The sequence below is a fragment of the Colletotrichum gloeosporioides genome (assembly GCF_011800055.1).
Source record: "Colletotrichum gloeosporioides strain Lc1 chromosome Unknown consensus_17, whole genome shotgun sequence".
Taxonomy (NCBI): Eukaryota; Fungi; Ascomycota; class Sordariomycetes; order Glomerellales; family Glomerellaceae; genus Colletotrichum; species Colletotrichum gloeosporioides.
The window spans coordinates 629114-642161 of record NW_025544662.1 but is presented as its reverse complement, the minus strand read 5'-3'; the positions used below and the strand labels follow the sequence as shown (position 1 = coordinate 642161).

Here is a 13048-nt window from a genome sequence, read left to right as displayed (position 1 = left end):
GGCAGGTATTGACTCCAAACATCAAGGGGTAATGCTTTGGGTAAAAAGCCTCATCCAATCTACGCTACTCATCCGTCTCCTTGTTACATGTCGTGGAGAATATAAGACTCGACTGTACCTTGAAGGCTCCACCGATAGTCAGATAATTTTGGGTGGTGAGATGGTCGGGAAGGATATACGTGCGTACGTCCATGGGACATTGAGTACTCGCGAAACCTTCAGAAGATGGCGCCGGGAAGGCTACGAGATTATTCAAAAAGAGATCGGGGACAGCTTAATGGCAAAGGCCGACGGTGTGTAAGTCAGGATCCATCTATGGTGTGACTTGTGATATCCAGTTGACACCAAAGTGTAGGTTTCGCTAGGTTGCGCTACAACTTAACACCCTTCAACACTGCCAAGATCCCGCCTCCCTACGCAGAGAGCTGAAAGCCCTGCCAGATGACTTGGTAAATACGTACGCAGCAATTCTGAAGAGAATTCCTAAGCGGTCAGAGGCACAGTCTGTACGACTCTTGCAATTTCTTGCCCTCTCTGAGCGACCACTTCGAATCAAAGAGGCTGTTGATCTACTCGCTGTAGACCCGGACGCGGAGCCCAGGTTTGATCCTCATAACAGAATGCCTATTCCGGAAGAGATCACTGGATACTGCCCTGGCTTAGTTATCATCGCCCATTCTAAGGACCACTGGGTAGATGCGGAGATCCAACTCGCGCATGCTACGGTAAAGGAATACCTGCTTTCTGATCGGTTGCCACAAGATATCTCTGCCCTCTTTTCATCATCATTATTGACGGCAGCTACCTCGGTTACAGAGATCTGTCTTGCATATCTGCTAGACGTGGAACTAGTGCCTCGCCCAGATTGCGAATGCCACTATGAGGACGAAGAGTCAACGTGCGACCATGGATCGTCCTGCTACCACTATCAAGGTTCTCGTGGGGTTGGCTTGGACGTCCTCATCAAAATGAAATACCCGTTTGCAAGGTATGCTGCAGACTACTGGATGAAACACGCCCTTCACGCCAATACCCCACGAATCAACGCTCTGCTCGAGAAGTTCATTGACTGCGATATTTTCCATCAACTCTACAGAACCTCCACTGCAAACCCTTCAGCACTATACCACATGGCAAACGAAGGACTTACTTGGGCGATTGAGACACTGCTGAAAAAAGATGCTACCCTCATCGATGCCCGAAAAGATGAAAGTCTTCTCGCGGCAGCTATACGGCGACATAACGATGACACCTTCTACCTCCTGTTAGCTAGAGGTGCAAAGATAGACGAGAACGCGCTTGTGTGTGCATCGTCCCGGGGAAACAAGGAGCTCTTCCGACTTCTGATTGGGCAGATTCCTGACGCCGACGTTTGGGCGTGGTGCGGCAAGGCGGCCAAGGCTGCCTGTGAAGAAGGCCACATAGAGATCCTGCAAATGATACTCCAGAAATGTGACGAGGCTAACATCATGTGCTGCGTTAAGGGCGACAGCATATGCGTCGCATTCAAACGAGGCCATGATACTATGGTTAGGGTGCTTCTTGATAAGCCCCCACATGATGACTTTTACTGCTGGAGCTTGAAGTCTGCATCTCGCAGGGGGCTCTATAAGTTGGTCGAAATGATCCTTACAAGAGATACAGATGCCGATGCTGCTGACCGGAGAACACAAGCTCTGTCTATCGCATGTCAGAACGGGCGCATAGAGATTGTCAAATTGCTTCTCAATAATGGTGCTGAGACGCAAAAGTCAGTTTATCATGCAGCTAGCATGGGAAACGAAGAAATTCTGCAGGTACTTCTCGCAAACGGCGGAGACCCAAACGCACGTTACGGGGGTGAGACTGCTCTTCAAGCTGCATGCTTCAAAGGACATACAAACATCGTTCGGGCACTACTTGAGCTTGGTGCCAGCGACAAAGGTCTATTCGGTCCGCTATGAACCGCATATGACCGTGCTGTAAGGGGTGGTCACAAGGAGATTCTATCTTTGCTGTTGTCTTGTGGTGGGACAGGGATCCGGTATAAAACAGAAGGTGTGCCCGCAGAGTTCTACTATGCATGGAGCATGAGCTAGGTTGTCAGGCTGCGAGGAAAAATGCGGAAAGAAGCTGCAAGGTAGAGTTTCGTCCATGAAGTCTTTGACAAAGATTGGACGATCGAAAATGCGATCATCACCACCAGCTGGAATCATGTGCCTATTAGCCAGGTGTTACGGTGTCTGTCGCGGATGATTCTATTGAGACTTCCTCAGGCGAAAACCATGAATAGGTCTACGATAATCCTCGAGGAACCGTGTGTCAAATAACAGAGACGCAGCACCTCGCAGTTTTGTGTTATCTTTGTCTTCTCAACTGCCCTCCACCGGTTCGCACCCGCAAACCACCCAATGGCGCAAAACTCTCCTTCCGCCATCCCACTCCGCGATGGTGTGCTCTGCCAATTCAGGCTGCTTGAAGCCCTCTAATTTGCCAAACCCGCCCGAACTGTGGGTGACCCTTGCTTCAAACTGGTTTAGAGCGACCCCGCATCGCGAGCACGTCAGTTCCCTCCCGGTGGAGAAACTGGGGATGCCGGACCATATTACCCTCGATCTGTTCCGGGCTCCGCGTCCCGTGCCGCCTGGCTTGGTGATGAGATGCGGTCCTGTCTCCCCGCTCAACGCGTGAAGAATTGCCTGGTTGACTCTTTCCTTAATCCACAACATCGGGCCGCCGAGCAGAAGAGACGAGATGCCGAGCCCGGAGTCGGGCGCCGATGCGACGTGGCCGCCCAGGCCGCGTTGTCTTACATGCAAGCGCCGGAAGGTAAGCTTTCAACTGTATCCTGTACCAACTTGAACATCAGCTGAACCGTTCACCAGGTTAAATGCACCGGAGGTCCTGAGCCGTGCGAAAACTGCCGCCGTCTCAGACTCGGCTGCACCTTCAACTACCCGGAGTCGGCCGTCTCCTCAGAGCCCGGGGATCCCCACAACTTACTGGCGCCCACGGAGACCCTCACCGAGGCAGGGACCAGACGCCGGCGCATTGCCAACGCTTGCGCCGAGTGTCGCGCCCAGAAGGCAAAGTGCTCCGGTCACCGCCCGCAGTGCTTCCACTGTAATCGGCGGAACCTCACCTGCGTCTACCCCTCGTCGCCGTCGCGGCGAAAGAGCCGGCAGGCGAACGGCCAGCCGCAACAGTCTGCGTCCCCGGAGTCCTCCAGCACATGTACGCTCAGTCAGGGTGCTTCATATGAAGCCGAGTCGACGCTGCAGCAGTACACGAAGACGCCGTCGCTCAACACCTCGCTGGAGCAGACGCTGCTGAGCACAGATGTCATCCGTCAACATCTCGAAGTCTTCTTCGACCATGTTTATCCATTGGGATACGACTTCTTCCACCGGCCGTCAATGATGGAAGAGTTCTATGCTGGCAAACTACCTCCAATCCTGTGCACCTCCGTCTGTGCCGCAGCGGCGATCTTCGTCTCGCGATCCCGAGAGTCTCGAGTATTGTCGATCCAGTGGGCCAAGGAAGTTGACGGGTACATCTTTGCCAACCTGAACGTTTTCAAGGTGCTCAACATTCAGCTCATGGCTCTGTCAAAGTTTCAAAACTTCGCGTACAGACAGTTTGGCAAGGTGTGGCTCCTGATCAGCACCGCGGCTAGGTTATGCGTGTCGTTCCAGCTGAATGATGAAAGGCCGCTGCCCCCAGACGCCGACACATCGACGGTCATCCGACGAGAGTGTGAGAGGAGGCTGGTATGGCACGTCTGGTGGATGGATAAGGGGCTCTCTGCGGGCTTCGACGAGTTTACCTGTCTGCCGAACCGCTGGATGAGAACGCCACTGCCTAACGCCGAACATACGTTCCGTCATGGGTTACTGAAGAAAACGAGCAAGCTTAGTGATGGGGTTGAGGCCCTCGCTGCTCATGACGCCGGAGCTAGGGCCTATGTCATGATCCTATTCAGCCTCCGATGCGAAGTTCTCAGGCAAGCATGCCCCCTCATCATCCCAAATAGTGGAAAGAGTCTAACATATCACAGATCAACAAAAGCTATCGTCCTCGAAAGCCGCTCCGACTCATCCCCCGCCGCAGTCGCCAAGGCACTCACAACCCTCAAATCCCTCCAGTCCCAGCTCGCAAACTTCCTCGCCCACATGCCCTCCCACATCCAGCCGAGCGAGCTCAACATGTTCTCCCACTCCACAACCCCCGAGTTCTCCGCCTATATCACCCTGAACTCGTGGTACCTGCAGACCTGCTGCGACCTCTACCGCACCTGCCTCCCCGGTCACGCCCGCGAGTCCGCAGCGCCAGCCTTCACATCCAAAGCGCCCCCGGAATTTGTCTCAACATGGCGAGCTCTTGCCGTCTCACACGCCCTTCGCATGGCTCGTCTGTGGGAGCATCTCCAGGCCCTCCGCTCCAAAGGCGCGCTGCACTCAAAGCAGACGCGTCTGCCCATTGGTTTGGGGTACGGCAACATGGTTCACCAATGCACCAAGACTCTTCTCACGGCAAGGAGGTACAGTTTATACGACAATTTAGTGGACCCTATTACAGACACACCAGTCACTCTAGACGATGAGACAGTCGAGGCACTGTGCAAGAGCAACCTCGCCTTACTCGACGACATGTCCAACATCGCGCCCATCATCGCCGTCCTCCAGCAAGACGTCAAAAAGATGATCGAGACAGAGACCAAGAACCGGCACACCGCACCCGAAAGCCCCGAGGAAGCAGCCCCGATCAGCAGCGAGGTCCAGCGCAACACGCTGCTGAGCAGGTACCACCCCCTCTCGCAGAGCTTCGACGCCAACGCGAAGACGGTCGACGAGGTCGCCATCCAGCACTCTGACTCGCCACAACTCTCCACGCGGTCACTGCAGGGAGACGTGCCTATGGCGGATAGAGATCACTATCAGATGCACGCGCCCAGCGACATCTACCAGGCCTCGACGGCGCACCCGATAGGCCTCGGCCAGATCGACTCCAGCCTTGACGGGCCGATGACGTGGTCCGGCTTCGCAGAGAATCAGCTGGCGCAGGACTACTACGTTGCGCCGTCGCAGTTCGACATGAGCGGCGAGCTCAGCTGGTTCTTGTCGAGTTACCTCGACCCGGATCCGAGCACGGGGACCGGACACGGAGGAGTCTCGACAGCCGGGTAAACTCCCACGGTGCAAACTTCCATCAAGCAATCCTCTCCTTTCGAGGTGCCGCCACGGACTCTTTCAAATAAGCAGCAACCACTGTCCGGAGATATCCAGACGCAAAAAGTAGCAAGTGAGCACGCAAGACGGGGCCAAGATGGTGTTCACCCCCCAAAAGTGGACCCCACCGCATCTCGCCGGATCTCGCTCGCAGCAATGGACCATCACCTCGCATTACCCGCCGAGTTCCGGCACGCTATACCCCAGATGCACGATGTTGCCATCTCCACCGCGTAACTGTTCAGGCATTAGCAAGCAAATCCTTGGCCTCTAGTCCTCAAATTCATCGTCACGACATGTTTCGACGAGCATGCCGACCTACACCAGGGGTCTGGGATACGTTTCCCGCATGATCATGCCGAAGGCATCTCTCCAAAGGGCGCAACGAGTCAACGACATATAACCTCCCCAACCTCCATACCCTCACTCCTAACAAGCCGCCATTGAGACCCCTTCCCAAAGTCGCAACTCCCCAGTCCTCACAATGGGCCTCTCCTCAATAACACAGCACTTCAACGCCCGCCTCGCCGCCTCCGTGCTGCTCATCGCCCTCTCCCAGTTCAACTATGGCTTCGACAACCAAGCCTTCACCTCCACCCAGGCCATGGACGCCTTCGAGCGGCAGTTCGGCGAGTACGACCCCGCCAAGAACACGTACGCGATCCCAACGTACTTCCTCTCGCTGCTCAACAGCCTCAACTACATCGGCTTCGCCGTCGGGCTGGTCGTCGGCAGCTTGACCAGCGCGCGGTTCGGGCGGCGCACGACCATGTTCGTGATGAGCGTCTACGCGCTGATCAGCGCGACGGTCGTGGTGACGTCGACGAGGAAGGAGCAGATCTTGATGGGCCGGATATTGAACTGTAAGTGTGCCCTTTCAGCCACGTGTAGAGAAGTCTTGGGAAGCTGACGAGTGAGAAGATGTCTACGTTGGGTTCGAGCTGTCCGTTGTCCCGGTGTACCAGTCTGAAATCGTGCCTGCGCCTGTGCGAGGCATGGTCGTTGGGACGTACCAACTCGCCATCGGTGTAAGTCAAAACCTGGAATCCGAAACAACACGACTCTAACAAGCAAACACAGCTCGGCGGCCTCGTCATCAACTCCATCTGCCGCGGCACCTCCCAGTTCCAAGACAGCCGCGCCTACAGAATCCCCTTCGGCCTCTTCTACGTCATCCCCACCATCGTAATCTGCCTAATCTGGTTCATCCCCGAGGTCCGCCCTCTACCCTCCCCTCCACCAAGAAACTTCACGCAACTAACACCCCCCAGTCTCCCCGCTGGCTCCTCCTCCGCGACCGTACCGAAGAAGCCAAAACAGCCCACCACGCCCTCCGCGCCGGCACGATGCCCGACGCCGCCATCGCCCTCGAGTTCGCCAAGATCCAGCAGTCCCTCGTCGACGAGCCCGAGCAGGGCCGCACCCGCGAGCTCTTCCAGGGGGTCAACCGCAAGCGCACCGCCATCGCCGTCGGCATGTCCTTCTTCCAGCAGGCCACCGGCCAGGCGTTCGCGAGCCAGTACGGCGCGGTGTGGGTCAAGTCGCTCGGCACGCTGAACCCGTTCGACGTCACGCTCGGCTCCTCCGCGCTGACGAGCGGCATGATTATCCTGTGCCTGTTCCTGACGGACCGGGTTGGACGACGGTAATTATCCTTTCCCGCACACATTACGAGAGAGGTCTGGTTGCTAACTTTGCCGCATAGCAAAATCCTCCTCCTCGGCTCCTTCATCCAAGCCGCCGCCCTCTTCACCATGGCCGGCCTCGGCGTGCACACCCCGATCCCGACCTCGTACAAATCCGGCATGGTCGGCATGCTCCTCCTCTTCGGTTCCGGCTTCGGCCTCGGCTGGGGCCCGCTGACCTACGTCGTCGTCACCGAGATCCCCGCCCTGCGCCTGCGCGACCGCTCGCAGCGCGCCTCCTCGCTTGTCAACATCTTCATGAACTTCCTCGTCAACTTCACGCTGCCGTACCTTCTCAACAAGCCGTACGCGGGCCTGCAGAGCAAGGTCGGCTTCATCTTTGGCAGCATCGCCGTGTGCTCCGCGCTGTTTGTGTTTCTGTGCGTGCCCGAGTGCAAGGGCCGCAGTCTGGAGGAGATTGACCGCATGTTCCACGAGGGCGTGCCTGTACGGCGGTTTGCGGAGCATCCAAAGTTTGACGTGGAGGTAGCTGCGGCGAAGGGAGTGGAGGAGGAGGATGGAGTTGAGCAGCAAACTCTCACTGCGAAGTCGGGTTCGGTGGTTTGAGAAGCAGTGTACTAGGACCAGAAACGGCCTGGTCAGGGCTCATGGTATTCAACATGGCGTTTGCTAAGGTAGATAAGACATGCAGCCAGACGCGTTTATCAATATATTTCATCGTTTCGACACCATCCAATTGTCTTGGTCCGCGCTATGTAAAGGCCATTAAATGGCTTCACAAATGATAGCTGAAAGGGTTGCTCATGCCCTCTTCGTCCAGCATCTTACTTGGCTGAATCCGCTGGTTCACGAGTGCTCATCTCGGTGCGTCGTCATAGGCGACAGACTGCAGCATCAGAGAGAGCGGGCGCGGCGCTTCATGTCGCATCTGGGAATCTGGGGAAGTTACACCCCGCCTCGAAAGTGGATTTGCGGGGGCCGCGAGGTGGTTGACCCCATCTTCCCCCAAAGATGCCCCGGTTTCTGCAGTCCTAGGTAGGTGCTGCGGTGAGGAGACTGCATCCGAGTTCCGACATGTGTGTTTCGAAGCCCTGTCGACGGGTCACCTACATGGCCTGTCGGGATGTCCTCGATGGTTCACTCACTCGCAGCGGCGGTCTTAGAGCCATTGCTGTCGCCGTTGTGACGGAGATCCCACAGTTCTGGGCTAACCTGATGCTCAGAACCACGCCGCATTTTCTTTTTCCGTATTGGTGCCGCATGATCATGCCCAATTCTCGGGGCTGATACCAATGTTGCCCACACTCCACCGGTCCAAATCCATGTTGCCGTCTTCATCGCGCTCCTTCTCATCAATAGGCCTTGCAAACTCGGTCAAGAACCGTAGCATCCATCGGTCCATGCGGTAGCTCGTGTTCATGCTCTTGCGACACAGCTCGTGGAAAGTCTTGAGGCGGACAAAGCACACCTCAAGCCCAGGCCAGTACACCCGCAGGGCTACAAGGGTGTTGAAGTGGCGCTCCAGGGTTGCCCGCGCGTTGGCAATCTCGGCCTCGTCAGTCTCGAAAAGCAGCGTATGGATGAAGATGGACGACGTGATGACGATGATGTGGCCCAGCATGTTGAACTTGGCGTCACAGCCAGGCGTGGTGTTGGCGAGGTCAATGATACGCGACATGGAGATGGCGTTCTCTTTGCATTTCCTGGCAAAGATCTGGGCGGTCGGGGAGGCGGGGAAGCGCTGGACCTCATCTAGGTACTGGTAGAAAAGCAACTGGCTGTAGTGGTAGTGACCCGTGTGCACGGCGATGAAGATACGACCCAGGCCTTGGGCGGCGAAGGAGTGCAGGTTGCTTGGGGTATCGCGGAGATTTGGAGGAAGTTCAAGCTCCCAGGCCTCAAGTTCCTGCGCGAGGGTTGAGACAGTCTCGTCGATGTTTGTTACTGTGGAGTCCGATGTGAGAGACTTGATGGCGTCGTTGACCTTTAGCAGGATGCTGTTAAGCTTGATCATCTGGGCGATGAGCGAGTCTTCCCGGTTTGGCGACAGGATGAAGTCGAAGTGGTTGTTGTTCGCACGGGTCATGTTGAGGAAGGTTGACTCGTTCATCGGTAACGGGACGTTCATTCGTCGTTCCATGAGACGAGGAAGGTTTACACCGGTTGATGACCAGACATCGATCATGCAGAGCGACCAGTAGACTACGAGTGTAAGCGAGCGAAACAGCCTCAACGTACGCATGAGTTACGGTACGTACCTCTAATATGAATCTCCCTCTGCAACGGGTCCGGTGTGGGTAGGTTTGGGAGGTCGAGATAGTTGGCTATCCTACATGCTGCTGAGTAGAAGACGCTTTCTGCGCCTGCCTCTCCCTCTACAATGGAATAGGCACCAAGCAAGACGCATGCCTGTATGCTCGTGAGAGATACATCTCGAAGGTTGAGCAGCATGTTGCATTCGTTGGCAAAGAGCTCTCCCCTCGATATAGGAGCAATGCCATTGAAGATGGGATTTGAGGAGAACCTTAGGAAACTTAGCAAGAACTCGCTGGAGCGAATAGTCTCGATCATGACATACCTCGCTGACAGCGCCATCATGCCGTAAACAAGTGCCAGAGGAGCAGTGCCCTCGTGCAGATCCAGCATGAAGCTGGGCCGGTGGAAGAGGGAGTGGAGACAGTCGTGGATGTACTTGAAGTACAGCTCCACCAGCTCGAAGCACAGAGCCTTGTCGGAAACAGCAGCGACCGGAGTGATGCCAGGGGGGCTGGCGACGATGATCTCGGTGACAGAGGGCGTCGTCGGCGTCGCGATAGACAGCGGGCTGACGGGCACGGCTTTGGGCTGGATGATGGAGCCGGCGCGTGAACAGGCGATGTTCTGGGTTGCACAGTAGGTGCACTGGCCGCCGCCGATGGGCACCTCGCACTTGCGCCGTCGAGCGCTGCCATGCCGTCGGTGAGCGATGCGATCATCTCCAGAGTCGGACAAGTCCGGGAATGGGGGAGGAGAGAGACAGAGAAAGATTCCCGGAGAGGGTTCGGCTGACGACTTACCGACACGCCGAGCACGCTGTTGAGTATCTCATCGTCGGGGTCTGGGCTGTGGTCGCAAGGGATAGGCGGAGGAGAGTCGTGAGCAGTGAGAGAGAGCCAGATCCTGATGGCGAATCGATGGTCGAGTCGTTTCGCGTCGGCCGCGTCCTTGATATGTCTCTGGCCGGATGTGAAGTTCGCTTTCTTTGAGCAGCAACGGCCGTTGGAGTCGACGTTCGGAATAAGGCGATCAAAAACAGCAAGTCACACGCTCGTTTCCTAGCTCCTTCCTTCCCTCTTTCCCTCCTCCCCCCAGGCAGGTGCAGGCCAGGCCACTCCTGCAGCGGGCAAATTGGCACTGGCCCAGTACGGCCTCTTTCCCCCGCTTTTCAACCCCCATTGGAGCGTCCCCAGTGGCTCGGCTAACGATGGACGCCCCTCACATATGGGGCTTCTCCGCATGCCTGGGCCGCACGGAGGCTCCGTCTAGCCGGATCCGGCTAGCCCGCAGGTGGGTCCCCGATGGATTTGCGGAGCGACGAGCCGAAGGCTTTCTTCTGGCCGATGCCCTCCACGAGTGTCCCCCCCAAAAAGCTCCTGATCCTGAACTGCACATCCAGTGGTTCAATGTCACGCTCCCCGTACCTGCAATACCGCGCCCGCATAACTCTCCGGATTCATGGCCCGTCCATCGTTGGTTCAGTTTGATCAACTCGGTATGAGTGAATGCGACTTTGCCAGTCTTGGACACACCTCCGCCCAATCAAGCTCTGAGCCCACCCCCGAGTCCTCCAGGAGACTGTCGAAATGAGGGGTCCCGAAGCCTAACTTTCGCTGGTGGAGGGTTGCGCCGCGCCAGTAGACTATCCTGGTTCGTCCGAAATGCCCGCCGATCTTCTTGTTCCTGTCATCCCAGGCCTGCTCCAGGACGCATCGATGGGGGAACTCGCTCAAGTTGACGGACCTCATGCAGCAGCAGACGAAAGCCTCTGCATGTCTCAAACCGCTGATTCCGCATCGTCTCCGTCGTCTCCGAAGGGCCGTGTTCCTGACCCCAGACGGGTGCTCCCGCAACCTTACAATCTCTCGTCTTGCCACGCGGAAAACTAGTGAACCACTCCGTGACGCGCTCCGGATCGATGCAACCTGAGCGCATATCTAGAGCGATGCAGCTGCAAGTTTCAGCTTCTTCTCTCCAGATATGACGCCACTCCATCGTTCTGCCTGCTATTCTTGGCCATGGTGGTGTCCTCGGGCTTCCATAACTGGCCTTGGGTGCGACCTCTGTGGTTAAAAACAACAGACTTGGCTTCAGACTTTCGGCCGAAGCATTGCATGTGATAATGCGCTGTCTTCCCCAAGCTCTTCATACATCAGTCTGCTGGTTTTCCTCGCGCTCGAGGTTGCAACTCCAGTATGAACGCATCGCATTAGCTTGCGCCCGTCTTGGGGATCGACCGAAAGCCGAGGTCATCAGGCCGTCGAGAGGCTAGGTGATGAACAGTTGGATAACAATTGTCTCGGACGAAACCTGGTCTCTGAGTGAACTGTAAGTTAGCTGCCTATAAAGGACATCTGGAAAGAACTGACTTTTTACGACGTGTACGAAACAGGTCTCTCTAATGACACCGCACGTGATCTCGAATCTGCGGGAACTCGCATATGATATACTGAGGCAGTTCTCCGTAGGCTGCCGAAGAAATCGAACCAGAAAGCCAGATTCCTTCTTATGCAGCCGCCTGACGACACCAATTCCTGTCGAATGCTAAGGCCATGGTCGAGTTACAGATAAATCCATGTCCTCGTGCAGGCAAACATCTAATCTGCCCGGACCTCGTGAGAATACAGCCGAGAGGACACTCAAAGACAACGAAGCCCATGGAGCGGAATTGCATATGATGACATGGAAAAATCTCGGTGGTTCACTTCGGCCTAAGGTCGCTTGCGTCGGAGATGGTGTATTGCCCGGCGGGTTTCCTCAAAAGACATCGGCATAAATCGTATAGCTTCATTCAAAAGACACGATGAAAGCGTGCAGAAGCATGCACCCACGCAAAACTCGATTTGGTCGTCGAAAACTTTGGAAATCATTCTCGATTCGCAGCCCACGGCCCAAACACTGCTATTATGTACTCTGATTCCAATCCCGATTCCCGCCAGCGTGGAGACGGGCACGTCGTGATTTCCGCCAGTCCCGTCGAAGCAAAACCGCTAGTGGCGGGAATCCGACCGCTGAGAATGCGGGGAGATCTGCGGGAATGGCACGGCGGCTTCCACTCAATCGGTGCCGTTGGTTCGTCGCCCATGCAGGGGTGACAGATTCTTACAAAAAAAGGTGTTGATTGATGACCGGAAGCACCACAAAGTACAAATTGTCTGGTGTTATGCGTTTTGATTTGAGCATGATGGTTGGTATGATATAATGTGGCTCGGCAGTTGTTCTCGAGCTGGTCAATCAACCTCTCGGTTTCTTGATTTAAATTGGAGAAGCCTATGCGTGCACCCAATGGGACTCTACGGTCTGCTACGTCTGATTCCTAGCTTGCTGAGAACTATCCAAGCCTAATATGATTAACATCAGAGACATTCCCCATTTCTGAAAGGACATGCTGATATCAGCAAGACTCGTCCCCGACCGCTACATCAAAACGCTAGCCCCATCTTCAAAAACAAAGTGGGACAGCAAGCCCTCATCTCGCGCATGTCGCCAATCCTATGGATCATATTCCCATTGGTGCCGGTCGTCTGCAAGCAACAAGTGTCCAATCGCCCCAGCAGCCTCATTGGCTAAGTGGTATAGCGCCTCACTAGTAATGAGGAGATCGCCTGTTCGATTCAGGCATGAGGCAACTCAGAGGGTTAAAACCCCTCCAGGACCTATTCTTTTTTTGTTTTTTTCCAGCTGCTCGTTTTTCTTTTTTCGTTTCAGTAGGCGTTGAGCGTGCACTTGGATTTCAACAATTGACATCCTTCAAACAACGCCGATGCGGGATGAAGCTGGGGTTGTCTATTGTATCCTATCTACTAACAGGCTAGGCATGACAATGGATTTTCCATGCCACAATCAACCTCCCCATCATCAGACCGCTCCTCGAGGAATCAACGGCCATCACCTCTACGACACAGCGGCCAGACCAAAGCTCCCAACGACGAACACAAC

At 55.6% G+C, this 13048-nt stretch overlaps 4 protein-coding genes across 4 annotated transcripts; 3 read left to right on the top strand and 1 right to left on the bottom strand.

Moving 5' to 3' along the window:
• Nucleotides 1-31: 31 nt before the first annotated feature.
• GCG54_00011096 (uncharacterized protein) lies at nucleotides 32-1943 on the top strand (the record flags this gene model as incomplete). The annotated part of the gene is made up of 2 exons (XM_045411006.1): nucleotides 32-293; nucleotides 403-1943. 2 exons carry the CDS (start codon nucleotides 32-34, stop codon nucleotides 1941-1943), a joined length of 1803 nt encoding a protein of 600 aa, XP_045268064.1.
• Nucleotides 1944-2733: 790 nt separating this feature from the next.
• On the top strand, nucleotides 2734-5165 carry GCG54_00011095 (uncharacterized protein; the record flags this gene model as incomplete). The annotated part of the gene is made up of 2 exons (XM_045411005.1): nucleotides 2734-2808; nucleotides 2865-5165. 2 exons carry the CDS (start codon nucleotides 2734-2736, stop codon nucleotides 5163-5165), a joined length of 2376 nt encoding a protein of 791 aa, XP_045268063.1.
• A 526-nt stretch (nucleotides 5166-5691) lies between these two features.
• Nucleotides 5692-7459, top strand: GCG54_00011094 (High-affinity glucose transporter RGT2; the record flags this gene model as incomplete). The annotated part of the gene is made up of 5 exons (XM_045411004.1): nucleotides 5692-6070; nucleotides 6129-6235; nucleotides 6288-6422; nucleotides 6479-6852; nucleotides 6913-7459. 5 exons carry the CDS (start codon nucleotides 5692-5694, stop codon nucleotides 7457-7459), a joined length of 1542 nt encoding a protein of 513 aa, XP_045268062.1.
• Nucleotides 7460-8117: 658 nt separating this feature from the next.
• Nucleotides 8118-9941, bottom strand: GCG54_00011093 (uncharacterized protein; the record flags this gene model as incomplete). The annotated part of the gene is made up of 3 exons (XM_045411003.1): nucleotides 8118-9055; nucleotides 9112-9797; nucleotides 9910-9941. The coding sequence occupies 3 exons, from the start codon at nucleotides 9939-9941 to the stop codon at nucleotides 8118-8120; spliced, it is 1656 nt and encodes a 551-aa protein (XP_045268061.1).
• Nucleotides 9942-13048: the final 3107 nt, after the last annotated feature.